We start from the raw sequence: 16969 nt of genomic DNA on the forward strand, positions 1-16969 counted from the left end.
TATCTATAATAAATACATTGAATACTAGAAGTTTGTCACAAATTATAAATCATTTGATATCTTCAGATGCCTTCCTTATTTGCTAATTTAGCGACAAGGCACATGAATTTGTCAGAAATGTGGCCCGCAAATTAAACAAATTACAAAAATGGGAGCAAAAACATAATCACGAAGAGTTTTAATTAAAAGTTGCTAATTCATGATTAATTACAATCAGTCAATTTCGCCTAACCGCACCCACTTCCTCTGACCTCTCCGTCTCCACGTTCTCTCTCACAGCGACGTAGTCATAGTCATTTTTGGGGGCACCACTCTTCAAAGATTTCGGTCGCGGACATGAAAAACTTCGTGCCAAATACTCATCGCATTCAGAAACTGTCCAGTGTGGGTAGCGTTCTGGAAATGTGCAAATTTATTTTATGCATCCATTTTTAATGTAAAATGATAAAAATTTTATCATAAAATGTATATGTATGTGTAAAACTTACCCGAACATTTCTCCCACAGAGTTAAACACCGAGGTTTCTTAAATTGAGCGTTCATCGTTGTGACAGCTGCTAAATGTGGAAATGGAAAATAATAATTGTGAAAAAATAATAATGTATGTAGTTTAAAAGACGTTACATACCAACAATAAACAACCACACGACACCCGTTGCCATGACAATACTATGCAATAATTTGTTTCTTGCATGGTGTATGTACATCCAGGGTTCAACTTATGTACGTACGAGTGCTACAACTAATAAATACAATGAGGCAATTATTACTATTATTTTTAGTTTTGTTCATATAATGTGCATCTATTGTGTTCGTGACGACATAAATTTTGAACGTCAATACAGTTGGTGTGCCTTACACTCCATACAAAACACTTCAGTATTTTATTTTGTATTTCATGATTTAGATTTGCTAACTAATATCTGATTTTTGTTGAGCATACATATGTTGACATAGTTTATGACTATATTACATAAGACCACCTATGCTTATCAAAACCCATGCCATAAGCTGTGATTATCAGATATAATCAACATCGTTGCAGAGGAAATGGGGCATTTGACTCTTTATCAGTCCAGAGAACAAATAATGACGAATCCGTTCTCGGACACTGGCAGACAATTCGGGATGTTTATTTAATGAGTGAATAAAATATTCACCAATTTTATTTACACAACTACCTCAAATTCTGATAAAAATAGACTCGATCATATAAAACCCATCATTTCATGTTCATTAATTTCCATGAGCCGAAAAGAACAAACCAACTCCACTCAAGTTATTTTATTTCTTGCAAAGATGAGCGCAATTAAAATCATCGTAATTTTTTTACCTATATTTTTTGAAAATGCTTACGCCTGCAGTTATAGAAACGCTGGTGTAAACTCGGCCAACTCCTTAGCATCCGGGATGAGAGAATCCAGCGATAAGCTGAAAGCGGCCATGGAAAAAGGTGCGGGCGACGTGAAGGAAGCCGTGAACGGAATGTCGACCAGCATTTCTGACTTGGCCAAAAAAGTCAGTGTCACCGTGGACTCGAAAGATTTCGCCAACGTTGGCCAAGCCGCGTCGGAAAACCTCCGTGATGCTGTGGCAGTTTTGTCGCAGAATTGGAAATTGGCAGTGAACACGGCAGATTTGAAGGTTCGCAAGTTTTGACGATTTTTACAAAAACTAGAATCACTCTACTTAAATTTAATTCCAGGATATTGGATCGGAAGCAGCTAAGCATTTGGCAGACGCACTGACAAAAATTAGCATCCGGATGGAGGTTAAATTTCAAGTCGGCGTTGATGAAAGTGTGTCCCAAGCTGTTCGGGATATGTCGCAAGCAGCCGTCGCCTCAGCGTAGGAACTTCGGTTTGCCTTGGAAGATACCACCACAAAGTTGGAGAATTCTATGAAACTGGCGATTAATGGGACACAAGATATCGTTCACGAGTTCGCCAACACAATTGTCGCTTTGGGCGAACGAATCAGTGTGAGGATGGATTCTGGGGATTTGGCACTGATGGGGGACTCGGCGACTAGAAATTTGAAAGAGGCCATCGTCGAACTGTCCAAAAATTGGGACGTCGCCATTTCTACGTCAGATCTTAAGGTGATTATAAAAACTTTATAAAGGATGGTATCTACCATGGTTATCGTTCTGGGCTGATTTTTCTCCCTTTCCCATTTATCCCCCAGAAAAATTATGGGGTCTTTTTTGGGTGGCACAGAATAAACAATTTATCAAGAGTTTCTAAGCAAAATATGGTGGTTGTGATGCAAGTATCATGTCGATACGCAGGAGGTTTACAGAATAATTTTAAACCGATGATGCAATATATGATCAATTTGGTCCCACTGACCTACCCCAACTTGTTTTTCGATTTCCAGATAATTCTTTTCTCGTTGTATAAATACATAGCATACTTAATAATTTATTTCGTTAGTCTCATTCGTGTTTTATTTTTCAATTTTGGAAATTACAAAGGTTACACAGGTTACAAAGGTTGCACGGGTTACAGAAGTTAATAAGTTTACACAAGTTATAAATGTTACACAGGTTACAAAGGTTATACAAGTTACAAAGATTATACAAGTTATACAGGTTACAGAAGTTACAAAGTTTACACAAGTTACAAAACTTACAAAGGTTACACAGGGGAGGTTTATTGTGGTAAAATCACAAGCATTTTACACAAGAACGTGCATAAAACAATACAAAATAAATATACAGAGGACAGGCTTACAAGCCGAAAAAACTATAAACTGTAGAATAATTAACTCAAAATATGCGGACTCTTCAACTAATCCTCATCGGAAAATTCCTCATCATCAGAAGACTCCGCGGCGTTAACATCGGCACCTTCCAGCAATTCTACGACATCTGCGACCAAAGATACTCCATGAGATGGTCCAGGTTGAGAGGAAGATGGAACTTCTTGATTGGGAGTTGCATCCAAGTAACCTTCGGAATCCAACTTCCGACGACTTCGGATTGGAATGAATCTATCGTAGGATAAGTACCGGAGAACCTGGGAAAAGCATTTAAATATTTTAAGAGGGAAAACTCGATTATATCAAAAGTTCAGAGATGATTTTATTAATGCTGCAACATGGCCACAACACCCCAAAGTTCGGGACCCATTCTTACAGAGGCAGTACCATCCCCGAATGGACTCAACTCCATGTCCCCAAGGATTGAACAAAATCCAAACTGTGTGCCTTCGACTTCTGGAGAATCGTGACTGAAGTTTTATCCGGAGAAGGTCGTCCATGTCCTTATGAAGCTGGAAGTTGTACCCACCACCAGAGGGTGCATGCTGCCAATTGTATTGTATTCCAATTCTCAACTGGTACGGACCAAGAGTTATCGATTTTAACTCTTCCAGTGACAATTCTGGAAACTCCAACACCTCATCTTCCTCGGCGGGATCCCAAGAAGCATTTCCCCTATGAAGATTGTTTTCTTCTACCAAGGTTTGTACGGAATTTGTGGATTCAAGTCGGCTGGCAACATATTCAATCAGATCCTCATGCCACGGAGATTGAGTGAAGATTGGGGGAGAGAAAGCATTGAGTATTGCAACAGTTACTTTCAAAAGTCCAGGAAGCTTGGGGAAGTAGCTGGCGCAAATAATATCTTCAAAAAACTTGAATTTGTTCTTGAGTCTTCCGTTGACACTTTCCACTACCCACCTCAACATAGTAACCAGTCTTGATTTGTTGGCCTCGGTGGTTGTGAACTGGGCTTGGTTCTTCTTCAACAATTCTGGCATAAAACATGCAAGTCCCTGACTTTCGGCTGACTCAATCGCATCTCGGAATCCACGGTCAAGTATAAGGACGTCATCTTCTTCAAGCAATGACATTATGGAGTCTTGTTCTTCCATCATTTTGCGCAAAATATTGGCGTCGTTGTTGCCGTGATCTCCATAGAAGAGGCCAGTTGCTTCTATTATATAGCCGTCCGGACAAACTGCCATCATTGGCTTGAAGAGGTTGCGTTTCTTGTGCATGGAGAAGGAACGACGTTGCAGATGAAAACTTGATGACTTCTGCACGAAGAGGTAGGTTCCATCAAGTATCAAAATGAGAGATTCAGGAGGGACGCCAAGGATAGATGTAAAAAAAGGGTCGCATGTGCTGGTCGAACAGTTCTTGACGAGTTTTGTGACCGTATCCAGTGTAGAGAGGGGCAAAACTTGCAAGGAGTGACTTCAGGACAGAAGAGATGGTTTCAGAAATTGTTGATTGATGCGAAATTCCAAACAAGAAAGCCATGACCCGTTGGGACAGGTTCAATCTCAATTTCATGAGGAAGATGGCAAGGGAATTTCTCACACTTCGATTTGCACTATTCCGTACAGAGCCTTGGCAATGGGCAAGTAGAACGTCAAAGTTGTCCATCGAAACCCCGAGAAGCATCTCATAATCAGCGTTGGTAAGGCGAGAATCCTTGGAGAAGTCAATGGGAAGTTTTTTCTCGGTGATAATTCCTCTCAAGGTCACCATCCACTTCGAGACTTGTTCCCCAGTTAGCGAAGAAGAATCTCTTGCAATGACAAGTGAGGTGAGCACATCTTCTTTCAACATTTCTCCATGCAAATGTTCACGGCAGCAGCGGTTGTTTTCTGGAATGAGGACCCCGCGACGAATGAAAACCTCGATGATGGCACGTTTCTTGATTCTGGTTCTGACTGGGGACTTGCAAACAAAACAGTGTGATTGAGTGGAAATGACGGAAGGAATTGGGACATCAACGACTGGAGTTCTGGGTACACCAACGGGAACGGGAACGGGAATAACTTGATGGGGTGGGGGAATGTTGTGTTGCATACGTGGCGGTGTTGGTACATTCTAGTCCGTGTTAGGAGGTAGTTGCAACACATCAGGATCCAGCTCCATAGACGCAACAGGATCTTCACACGGGGTAGGTTTTGAAAAACTACGTGGCCTAGATTTTGCAACTTGATCCAGACGAAGCTGAAGGTTTACCGCACCTCGTTTAGAATTCACATGCAGAAATGCGAAGCATCCACCGCAGACAAGGTCGTCAGGCCGAACAATTTTTCCGATGTCCAGCATTGCCCCTCGTAGTATTCCCCACAGCGAATCCTCATTAGCAGAGCGCATGCTTTTCCTGACGCCAGACTTGGAATCGCACACACAGCACGTGAACTTGACCATTTTTGACACCTGTACAAACTTTTAATGAAAATGCACAATACTTAATATTATTTTTGGTTTATTTTAGATGGATTTATTGTTTGCACAGTTCTATTATTCATAACATTTCATAATTCATAATATTTCATGATTATAATTGATACCATTTTATCATTTAATTAATTATTAGTTGGGTTAAAATAATATGTAATGATGTAGTTGTACCTCAAATAAATCACCACCACCACTACCACCGATTTCTCTGCAAGATCAAACAGAGAAATGTAATTGAAGATTACACAACACCAATCTCAAAGTTGCCAGTCCTCCCCACCTACTTCCTCAACAATGCCAGTGCAACAGAAAGGGAGAAACTGGCTAATTTCGTACTGTTGCACTGGGTTTACTCCCGTCAATTGAGGGCGCCCTGAATTGACGTTCTTCAACCAGAAGTAGGATTTCGTAGAATGCGCAATTTGCATTATTATTGTATGCACTTACAGAATCAGGATGAAAAACTTGAGGATGAGGTGTCCAGAGGGGGAGTAGAGAAAGAAATCCGGAGAAAGTCGAAAAAATCCAGAGAAAGTTGAACAAAATCCAGAGAAAGCTGAGGAAATCAGGCAGCAATCCATCCAGTTCAGAGTGATGATGAAGATGTGCAATTTTTCCAGTATTTGTAACATTTTCGTTGTTGATTTGTTGAAAAACGGCAAGAAAAAGTTGGCAACCCCGTCCTTAGCAACCCGTCATTCAGTGAAAAAATTAACATTTTCTCATTTTCCCCACCGAATCGCATTTTTTAATTTTAGCATCAGTAAAACTTTTTATCTGGGAATGTAACATTCCCAGAAATCATGCATGTATTGCACAATGACCTGAATGATCATTGTGCAAAGTTTAAAGAAAATCGCTGGTGGTCTTCATACTTTTTTTGGCGTTGCAACATGCATCCCATGAAAAGTATATGGAAAACAGACTCCGGCAAAACTCTAATTGCACAAGTTCCAGGAATGTAACATTCCTGAAACTTAAGCAAACTCAAGCTAAAGACTTGCTTTATATCATACAAAAAAATCAGTGAAATTGATCGTGGTCTTCATTGTTTTTTCTGCTACCCAAAAAAGTACATCTTTTCAATTTGGTCCTTTGTCTCAATTTTCCCACCATTATGTAAAACCCATTTCACTTCAGAGTGTTGGGGCCGACGCTGCGAAACATTTAGCCGACGCCATGACCAAAATAAATATCAGGATCAATATTTACACAGAGTTTGAAATCGGTCCTAATTTGTCCGATGCCATGCGAAACCTCTCAATTTCTGGAGGGATCGTGTTTTCAGTCTTTTTTGTCGCGCTTGTCGTTTGTGTGGGCGTCATCAGTGTCAAGTCGTGTGGAAGGTCTCGTCCCAAGATTAGCCTCCCTGGGAGAAAATCGGCGTCAAAGTCAAGGTACCGGAGAGAAAATAATCGCAGACAAATTGAGGATGGAGAGTCGAGTAACGATGACGAAAGTAGCGACGGGTGTGTCAAAGATATTAAAAAATCGAGAATGATGCAGGAAAGTGCAAGAAATATTTACACGAACGGACGGAATGGTGAGCTAATGAATTATTTATGTGTAAATCTTCATCATGCTAATAATGATAATTTTTATGAAGATTTTTACAACAATGTGATGCACGATAATCTGCACAATGGGAGCCGCCCCCACATTTATCAAGAACCAAGTCAACAAAGACAAAGTTGAGGACAAGACGAAATTGAAACCAACAGTTAAAATTTACGTGATTAGCATGGTATCAAATTAATTAACTCTAAATAAATTAATTACCGAATGTGTGTTCAAATAAGTATTCTCAGTTGATAATATAAACAAGGTCCCAAAAAATGGGAAATCTTAGTGAGGCAGTGCAATCTCAACTCAGAAATAAAATTAAATTGCAGAATTTTTGAATCACCACTCTCAGAAATACACCCCATTAATAAGGATGTGTATTTCTAAAACATAATGGTCCATTATATTTGATCTCAGTTAATTTAGCACATTTCTTTTTCACTAGTAAAAACGCATTAAATTCGCAAATTAAGATTGGAGAATTCATTCTTATAAGCAAAATTTAGTGCATCCAGTGAAAATGATATTCAGAGCGGTGATGCAAAAATTCTGCAATCTAACTTTATTTCTGAGTTGAGATTGCACTGCCTCACTAAGATTTCCCATTTTTGGGACCTTGTTTATTTAAAACTTGTAATTCGGTTGTCAACGACATTATTGCACCGCATTATACTTCCATCCACAGTAATTTTACTGAATTTTTAATTTTCAAAATTGAATAGCGTCGTGATTTCTTAACCGATTTCGGTCAACTTGGTCTTAAAATGATCAGAAGGAATCAGCGCAACTTTTTCCAATAATTTAGGACAATGTGATGCTCCGAAATGGAACAATGGATGGAAAGGTGACTCCGAGTGCAAATTTTTGCTCTATTTCGCCCATAACTCGGGTAAAAATCAAAAATTCGCCAAGTCAACTAGTACATCGTTTCTAAATCCTGTAACAATGATCTGTGCAAAATTTCATCAAAATCGGTTGAGAAATGGCCGAGAAATCGACTTATGTCACTTTTTTTGGGTGGGGTAAATGCATACTTAGTAAATTTTTTCCGTTGTTAGGTATTTGCCTCACTAAGAAAAAAGCAGCCAATTTAACGTGCCTTACACAAACTTTGATAATTCATCAATAAGTAGTTTATCCATGGTCGGCATTCATTCTGTAAGTTAAGGTGTCTCGATTTCGAAATTAATTTCAATATTACGACGGGAGTATTAGGATCTGTTTCACGGCTGCCATCCCATAATTATTAAATTTATCTATATACATATACATCTTTAATGCTGATGATTAAAAGGGATGAGATCGTGGGAAATAATTGGCTTGGAACAATATGTATGACTTACGATTTTTTCGTTTAATTCATCAATTCGGGTAATTTTGTTTAACTAATGCACCATTTTTTTTACATACATATGCGATACATAAACAAGTTTTGTCTTTAAAAATACTTCAAAGTTAATTCATTTAAAAACAATTAGGATTAAAAGTAATAGTGGTTTGTAAATTCATTGGATAATATTAACTAAAACCACCATTAAAGAAAGCAACAACAATTATTTGTCTGTATTTATATTTTTAGCCTAAATTATTTTACAAATCGCTGCTAGAGTAAAAAGCGCGTTTTTCCAAAAGTTCATCAATTCTAGTCATAAAATTGTAAAGTTTTGCACATCAGTTCTTCATCAGCATCTTCATCAATTTTGCTACGTCGCGTCGTGCCTGGTCAAAATTCGCGGACCTTAATTCCAGTGGGACGTCGTAATTGTAGGGACAGTATTTTAAAGTGTGGGCCGTGTCGCCAGTTTCCCCACAAATGCTGCAGACCAAATTGCGTAGGACTGGACAGGAGACCTAACAAATAGAACGAGTTGAATCGTTAGATTTGATAAAATCGGGCGCAGAGTTTTGGGGGTTGGTCAAAAATGGAAATTTTAATAAATCTTTAATATACGCACCTTGTCCTCGGAATCCCGGAGCGTGTGTGACATGTAAAATTTCTCCGATTCCCCATTGCTGAGACACAACTTGCAATGGTTGTTCAAAGTGAGAGAGCTGCCCGAGTTGGATCTGGGGTAACGATGATCTTTGTGAGGACGACGCTGAGGACGGTGGCGACGACGAGACTTCGACTTTTTACAAGGAAGGGTTGTTTCGGACTGCTGTTTGTCCTGCTAAATATGATATAGAGAGAGCAGCATTATTACTAACCACGTCTCAAATTTGTCTCAAAGTGCCTCAACTTACGCAACGTCATGGAAAATGGCAAGAAGCGTGAAAAATCAACCGATAATAATGTTTTGTCAAAGTACACGAAATTAATAAAGTTAATTAAACTTACCATCATATCTCCATCGCCTGAACCGTCTTCCATCTTCTTGCTCGTGTTAGGCACGCTGTCACTCCCAATTTCAGAAAGACTTTGATTTGGCCAATCCCCCTGACACGGTTCTGTCGCGTATCCCATGGCCGGTACGATCACGATAGGAAGACTTGGTCCCTGCGGCAGAACTGATACTGTGGCAGGCGGATAAACCCCATTCACTGGTCCCGGGTGAAAACAGGTCGTGCAGGGAAACGATAAGCAGTTGTTGGTGAGATGGGCATCTGCCAAAGTGCACGGAAGTAAGTTGAAGAAACCTCCAGCGTCATTTCCTCCTCGGTATAACATTGAAATCGGCATCGAAGGGTCCCAGTACTGGACTGGTCCTTGTACCCATTGTCCTTGAATTTCGGTCTGGTTCGAATAAAATCCTGATGCTTGAGCCACAGGTGGGAAGGTTGGAGGGATGGAAAAGGTCACGTTCCCCAGAGGTGGGAGGAAGGTCACTCCGTAGGGAGGCAGTGCGGCTTGTTGGTGTTCCATAATTCCTGGCAGCAAGATTTACTGCAAAACGACACAGTATTTGATTGCTTACTTGGCACCATACAAAATTACAATTGATTGGTACTTACGTGTTTCAACTTCTTTTGTTGTAAATGATTTCTGAATCTCTCGATTGAAGATATTTTGAAAAATTTGAAGAAACTTTGTCGTGATGATGCTTTAAGCAGGAGGCGAAGAAAATCTTCTTACTTTGGACTCTGAAGTCACAGAGGCAACTGAACCAAGTTCCAAGACACCACAACCGAAAGGCTTACCCAAACCAAGCCAAGTAAGTGAGAGAAAAAAAAAGTTTGCGAGAATTCCAGGTGAGAGAAGGGACGCTGACTTTTGCTAGCTCCAATTCAAGGTGCATCAGTGAAGCGTCCTTCTTAAAACATGATATAAATAAACTTGGGCATATTCAGGGACATCTATCCACTAAACAAGTTGAGCCCAGTTCAGCGTGGAGTCAGGAGTATAAGGGACTCTGATAAGACGGCGTCTTTTTCCTTCAGCGTGGACGTCGAGAATGAGCGTCACTCATCGCAAAGCATTGGTTCAAGGTGCTCTTCGTCCCAGAAGACGCTTCTCTCTCCGTGGTGCACTTATCCAAAATTTTCATCTTAAGATTTTTAAATTGTGGATGAAACAAATACGACAAAGTAAGTCCAATCAAATTTTATATTAAAGCTATCAAATTACTTGTTAAAAATATATAACATATTTCCATTTTAGTCCGGTTGTATCGTGTCCATCGTGTCCATCATTGAGAAGTATTATTGTTGCAGCAGTAAAAGTTTTCTCGTAAACAGTGAGCCAAAATTTTGCAAACTTGAATTATTATTTTGATTTGGATAATGTATTTTAATACTCAATGTCAGTATTTAAATAAGTAAATAAGGCAATTATTTTTGTAGGTCGTGGCAGACCGTATAGAAATCGATTCTTGCCCCCGTATCTCAGAAATTCTGAACGGATCGTCCGTCTCCCCGGCCGTCCACAAAACCGATACACCCAAACGGCCCCCTTCGTCTGCGTTCATCCTAACGTCGGGCACAAGAATGTGAACCGAGTAATGTCGCGGTACGTGGAACACCAGAAGAGAGCCTGCGTTCAGGACGAAGACGGGAATTTCTGGTTCCGAGGGTCACTGACGGCTGAGAAGGAGAGGAATTCGTCCACCACAGATTCCGGCCTTAGCGAAACCAGCACCGACGAAGGATCTCAATTCCTTGTGCGGAAATCCAGCAAGGATCGAGATGGTGCTGTGAGTCCAGATTTGGGCGTCTATTTGAATAGAGACGAAATAATTGACTTTGAAGACGAACTGTATGACAAGTTGTCCACGTTTAAAATTGCGGATAGGAAATTTTGTCGAAAACTTCCGCAGATTCGTAAATGTGAATTTAAAAATTGGAATGTTGATTCAGTTTTCGGAATGTTATTTTAGTCAGTAATTTTTACACATGTGGCGAATTAAAATTGTATCGTGTACCGACTTTAATGAATTTAAGTTGCTTATTGTTTTACGATTCAATATAGTGTAAAATCTGTATATATTTTTCGATCAATTATTTTACCAAACTTTCGACGGATTTATACCTATTATGATCTTGGCATTTTTTATTTAAAGTTTGCCATTTGCTACTGCTTGAAATAAATTGTGTATTAATTATTCTACAAATATTTGGAAGTTTGCTTGCATCTGCGTTTCATATCATGGAATTTAGTTTCATCACTTGTCCTTTTTTATTTGTCCAAAAAATGAAAGCATTAAAAGTAAGAAGAACTTCTATGATAATTACTCTGGTCTCGTATGAACAGCAAATTGCATACATACGAACAATGAACGAACTTAAACTCACATATTTATATGTTCGCATGATGCACAAAATGCATGTTCATTTCGCTGGTGTATTTATTTATCTACTTGCAACTTGTATGCTTTTGGATTCCCGTTATAATTTTATCATAAGCATTTGCTGTTACCCAGTTTTCGCCCAAGTTGAATTAATTTGCTGCATTGGCATTGCGTGGTGGGAGGTCAGTTTCTAATGATTGATAAAATTTGGAGTGTAACAAAGCTAACGTAATGGTAATACTACGTTAAACAAACCGAATCAAGCACATCGACTGGAGAATCTGTAATTTCTGTATTGAGCAGTCGTCTCTTCGCGTTCTGTTTCCCGTGCAATCATTTTCGTGGTGCTCACGCTAAAATATCACCAAAATACAACCAAAATACCACCGAAATACAGCCATAGATCAGGCGAAAAGCTCGGAGTTGGGACTGGACAATTTTCTTCCGTCTCAAACTTCGGTTTCATATCGCTCGTTGAACAATACAGCGTTATTTTGTCCCCCTACATCTCTCACATTCATACGCTTACAATACGTAAATGATGAACAGTGCTACATTTTTGGAAGCAAAAATAAAGGAATTGGCATATGCAAACTCTTACGGATTTGGATATGTTATAAAACAAAGTAATCCTTAAATCAAATCTACTGAGTTTTTAATGAAAACTAATGAAATACAAATTCTAGCAGGTAAACACGAGAGCAAGTTTTACATGGGGAGTAAGTTATAACAATTTTAAATTTGAAAATTAACTATGCGCTATTCTTTTAAATTTATTTATTTTATTATGTGATGATAGTACATCATAATCTGCGTATGTGGTAAAAATTTCAAAGAATCTCATGGTTCTGATAATAATTGGTACGTGTAAATGCAAAGTTGGCCTATCTTCCTCCATGCTTTAGGTTTGGCTTGTTTTGCGAGAACGAGGACCATCGCGCACGGTGACGAGAAGTCGGGACAACCTGCTGTGGAATCGAGACCCGGAGATTGTACTTCGCACAAGGCGCTGTCTCAATTCGTGTCGATGTTCTTTGTCTACAAAATGTACCACGCTAGCGTTTATCCATGAATCTGGATTCATTTTTAACGCGGTTACCTGCGCTTATCGTAATTGCGTTAATGCTACTTTCTAGATACCTTATAGTACGTTATATAAGCAGATTGAGGTGTAACATACAAAAAGTCACACAAAAGCAGCAAATTACGAGCAGTTTTCGCTCCTTTCTGTCCGACATAAAGCCTAGCAAAATATTAGCAATTTTTCGAAAATTTTGGCAAAATATTGGGCTCAACCGGGATTCGAACCCGGGACCTCCCGCACCCAAAGCGGGAATTATACCCCTAAACCATTGAGCCACTGATGAAATCAAAAAATTCATAAACAAATTGTAAAGAATGACAGTAAAAATTGATATAGTTCTTGAAGTATACACTCTAAAAAACTTGATAGCCAAATCGAAACCAGCGTATTGTAAAAGCTTGAGCTATGCATTTATACTGTCAATATTGTGGTCGAACGAGGATAATGATTTTCAGCAAATATCTGTAATGTACCGATCATTACCTAAACGGCAGGTATTATACTTTTATACCGACTTATTTAGAGTACAGGCAAGGTGGCAATAAAACCAATAACAATGTTAAATCAGTGGCAATAAAGAAAGTTGAAAGTTGTATCTTATCTGGTTGATGAATCAACATATTTATGCAAGTGGTTGTTGCTTTGGTGGTTGGTTTGCGTGAAAACATGTGCATATTTATAATTCATGCAAGTCAAATTAAACTGAATAATTATAATGTTCCATATAATTTTTAGGCAATTTCCACGGCAAATTTTGCAATTATGGTTTGATGAACAATGTAAAGATGCAAAGTTAGAAAGGTCAGAGGTCAAGATTTTTTTTCAAGTGTATCTTCTGGGCATATACACATTTTAATAGCGACAAATGGTTGATTTTGACGCTGGGTCCTAGACAAAATGTCCGTGTTCGAAATTGAGGGTAAAACATCTTGCCTGCCGATAACCTCGTAGACCCGGAATTTTTAGTTCAAGAAGTCGAATGTTGATTCAGTTACCAGATTGTTATTTTAGTCAGTCATTTACTTAATTATGTATGTATATATGTAGCTAGTTGCAACAATACAATTTCGTAAGTAACATTTTCCTGCTTTATGATTTTAATTTGTCCTTAGTTTACTATTGTGTAGAAACAAAGTGCATTTGAAAATCAATTATTTTACCACAATTATATAGAATTTATGCGCATGTTATAACATTTCAATATATATATTCATCTTGCCAGGATCACTACTACATACATGATGAATGAGTTTCATCAAATACAGGCATCCAAATAAAATAACGGTTTTCATAGAACTTGATTTCGCTAATTTTCTACAAATACTTTTCTGAAATCTTGACGTTCATGACTTTTTATTTGGCCAAAGATGATATCACACTCTCACTTGAAAAGTCATGAATATTTAACCCTTCCGAGTAGCATTATCTGCTACATTATGCAATTCACAAACTCATTTTCAGTTATCATGTCAAGGATTACATTGATAGGAACGGATGTTTATTTAATTGTTGACTCATTATTTGTTTCATCTTGCTTCGAAATCCCGTCGGATCAATGAATCGCAGACTCATGATTGTCTGCAGTTCACGTTGTTATCTAAATTACTATACGCAATTCTGCTTACTTATCAAATATGCTCCCAAAACACATACCACAACACAAATATGTACAAGTAACGATAAGTGAGTACCTCACTCATTCATACAATCAACCCACATCTATTTCCATCTCATTTTTTTTTCATTCACAAAAGATTTCCATGTACTTGCTTAACTTTAAACTTATTTTATAATTACTCATATTTTAAAAACGATAATGTCGAAATTATTACTTATGTTCGCTTTAGTAATTTTAACTATTTTTGACAGTGTCTCATCAAGTGACTCTAGGTTCGATCAGTTTCACAGTGAATTAATAAAAAATCATGAAAAACTTCAAAAATCAAAGCAGGACTCTTCCACCCATAACAACCCCCTTCCTGCAGTACGGCCCCTAACGTCAGACGTTAATAGAAATATTCATCCTGTAAATGAGGGGGCTGCCCTTCAAGGAAATTCAGCTGGCTTTGGAGCAAAGCAAATTCAACGAGAAATAGAAGAAATAAACCAAAGGCTTAAAGAAGCAGGTTCAAATCCTGCCGTTGTCGCAGAATTATCACCCACAATATCCGAACTCGCCATAAAACGTTAGTGTGAGACTAGATTCGGGGGATTTTGAAAATATAGGAAAGGCTGCGACCGAAAACTTAAGAGATGCAGTTTCATCGCTAGCCCAGAATTGGAAAATTGCCCTTAACACGAGTGATCTCAAGGTAAAGTTTTAATAAATACTTGAAGAACGCGATACTAATGTTAGGAATTTCTATTACAAAAGACCATCGGAGCCGACGCCACTAAACACTTGGCAGATGCAATGTCCAAGATAAAAGTGAGACTTGATATCTACACAGAGATAGAAATTGGCAAAAATTTGGCACAAGCGGTGCGAGATGTCGCAATCGCGGGAGGTATCGCAGCCTCCGTTCTGTTCGTTGCAATTGTGATAAGTGTCAGGTCAAAGTCTTGTAGAAATTTGGGATCCTCGTGTAAGCGGAAGAAGAGCAACGATGTGGAATCATCGGAAGACCAAAAGCAAACCGGTCAAGAAGGAAGAGATACTGGACCGGAAGTAAAGGCAGAGTTCTCGGCTCAACCATTGTTGGGGAATGTTCCTATCCAGTCAGTAATGGATAAGCCCGTGTATATGAATTTACGGCATGAAGAAAGGAAGCACAGAAACAAGAAACGTGTACCTACGCTGGCAGGTATGCAAATATAATGCTTCTTATTTACATACAGTTAAAACCCAGTTGTATGTTTATAAATGATTCTGGTGTAATTATTGGAACAGATTTTGGAGGACACTACCAAAACGTGAGGGAATATTGGGAACATTACGAAAAATCTGGGAAGAAATAAGAATCCTTAGAGTAATGTGTATAAAATGCTTCAATTAAAAATAGGATTAAACTTAAACTGTTAATGCATACATACATACGTGTGTATGCAAATTTGTACGACATATATTTGTCTATGTAAAATACCCCAACTCTTTATTGCTCAAGATTCCACTTATTTGCCCTTGATATTCTGTCTTTCAATACTCCGTTATGCAATACTTATTTAGTTATGGAAGCTATTTTGTATGTACATACTTACCTAAGCTTTACACTAAATTTTCATGTGACTAAATTTTGTTGCATTACATATTCAGCGTGACTGGTTTATCTGAGGTCGACTAACACTAACTGTACAAAAGGTTCAAATAGAAATAATTTATAATGTATGTAGAATGTTTAAAGCCTGAATAAGATATTTAGTACAGCGAATTAAAATAATTATGAAATGAAATATGCATTTTTAAATATTTCCAATATGCGACACCACAATTATGTATTTAACTCGATATCTGTGCTGTAATTATACTACCTCATGTTTCCCATGGAATATTTCCCCGAAGAAATAATAATTTTGTAATCTAAGATACAATTGCGCAACATGCAAGACTCCAGATTCTTGAGAGGAAAATACATAATTACATAATGGCTTTATTATATAATGTGTGTGTACATGTTCCTATGTAGATAAGTACAAATACTTATTATGTGTACATGTACACATGTACATAAATACGTACATATATATATACGTTTCTCTATCAATGGTTATATACCCACATAACATGTACATCAATATATATGTATGTGTTATGTACTACATTATCATAACTTACTCAAACTTCTATAAATTTGTAACTCGTGTTACTAATTGATGTTTAATGAATCACGTATGTAGATAGAAAACTTTGCTGAGCATAAACTTAATTCCTCCTCCAATTTCGAAAGTTTATAACGAGTTTAAAATAAGTAGGTAACCGGAGTCTCTAAATTGTTATGTAATGAAGAAAAATTACGCCTAAGTTGCCAAAACGTCAATAAAATTCAACAAAGGAAATAGGATGTATTTATAAAATTATTCATGCATGTAAATACTCGAATTGGAACCCTCTTGGATTGTTTGTCCATAAAATAATCTAACCTACGCTGTATTTGCGGAGTTCAACTATATATTTTTAAGTCTATGATAGACGTTCAGCGTCTGAACAGAAATTCATTTAGTTTACATTTCGATAATCAAGTCTTACTCGTATAAATTTTAAAATAATTTTGAGCCAAAGAAATGCAGATTTTAAATCTCGTACCAGCAATCACTTTAGTTGGGATTGTTTCCAGCCTAAAATTAAAGGCATCGTTTTCGCACGGTTGTATCATCCATATTCTCAGTAATTTTGAGAACAGAGATACCAACTTTTTCGAACCTATGCAAATCATAAATTCCATTATCCTTGACA

General features: G+C 37.9%; 2 protein-coding genes, 2 long non-coding RNA genes and 1 other non-coding gene across 6 annotated transcripts; 2 read left to right on the plus strand and 3 right to left on the minus strand.

Annotated features, from left to right (window-relative positions):
• Positions 1-2: 2 nt before the first annotated feature.
• Positions 3-736, minus strand: LOC118434773. The gene is made up of 3 exons (XR_004834232.1): positions 629-736; positions 489-557; positions 3-396 (listed from the first exon to the last, which is right to left on the minus strand). It is a non-coding gene; the product is annotated as an uncharacterized LOC118434773 (long non-coding RNA).
• Positions 737-7516: 6780 nt separating this feature from the next.
• LOC118434188 lies at positions 7517-9838 on the minus strand. Its single transcript, XM_035847064.1, has 4 exons — positions 9724-9838; positions 9110-9655; positions 8727-8942; positions 7517-8622 (listed from the first exon to the last, which is right to left on the minus strand). The coding sequence occupies exons 2-4, from the start codon at positions 9632-9634 to the stop codon at positions 8443-8445; spliced, it is 921 nt and encodes a 306-aa protein (XP_035702957.1). The 5' UTR covers positions 9635-9655; positions 9724-9838; the 3' UTR covers positions 7517-8442.
• LOC118434189 lies at positions 9801-11218 on the plus strand. Its single transcript, XR_004833822.1, has 4 exons — positions 9801-9923; positions 10060-10296; positions 10370-10445; positions 10552-11218. It is a non-coding gene; the product is annotated as an uncharacterized LOC118434189 (long non-coding RNA).
• A 1564-nt stretch (positions 11219-12782) lies between these two features.
• Trnap-ugg lies at positions 12783-12854 on the minus strand. Its single transcript has one exon. It is a non-coding gene; the product is annotated as a tRNA-Pro (tRNA).
• A 1407-nt stretch (positions 12855-14261) lies between these two features.
• LOC118434097 lies at positions 14262-16557 on the plus strand. 2 transcript variants are annotated; one of them, XM_035846894.1, is made up of 3 exons: positions 14262-14891; positions 14954-15383; positions 15470-16557. In XM_035846894.1, the coding sequence occupies exons 2-3, from the start codon at positions 14993-14995 to the stop codon at positions 15535-15537; spliced, it is 459 nt and encodes a 152-aa protein (XP_035702787.1). In that variant the 5' UTR covers positions 14262-14891; positions 14954-14992; the 3' UTR covers positions 15538-16557. The 2 variants fall into 2 exon arrangements, with proteins under 2 accessions (XP_035702787.1, XP_035702792.1); XM_035846899.1 differs by lacking the exon at positions 14262-14891 and having other exon boundaries at positions 14912-15383.
• The last annotated feature ends 412 nt before the right edge of the window (positions 16558-16969 follow it).

This window comes from Folsomia candida, unplaced genomic scaffold, assembly GCF_002217175.1.
Source record: "Folsomia candida strain VU population unplaced genomic scaffold, ASM221717v1 Fcan01_Sc001, whole genome shotgun sequence".
Classification (NCBI taxonomy): Eukaryota; Metazoa; Arthropoda; class Collembola; order Entomobryomorpha; family Isotomidae; genus Folsomia; species Folsomia candida.

Excerpts from the sequence above, each read along its gene's own strand:
- LOC118434188 (XM_035847064.1), bottom strand. The coding sequence starts at position 9,634 with ATGGAACACCAACAAGCCGCACTGCCTCCCTACGGAGTGACCTTCCTC. Across the intron at positions 8,943-9,109 it reads CAGGCGATGGAGATATGATG|CAGGACAAACAGCAGTCCGA; the intron begins GTAAGTTTAATT and ends TATCATATTTAG. Across the intron at positions 8,623-8,726 it reads TCCGGGATTCCGAGGACAAG|GTCTCCTGTCCAGTCCTACG; the intron begins GTGCGTATATTA and ends TCTATTTGTTAG.
- LOC118434097 (XM_035846894.1), top strand. The coding sequence starts at position 14,993 with ATGTCCAAGATAAAAGTGAGACTTGATATCTACACAGAGATAGAAATT. Across the intron at positions 15,384-15,469 it reads ACGTGTACCTACGCTGGCAG|ATTTTGGAGGACACTACCAA; the intron begins GTATGCAAATAT and ends TTATTGGAACAG.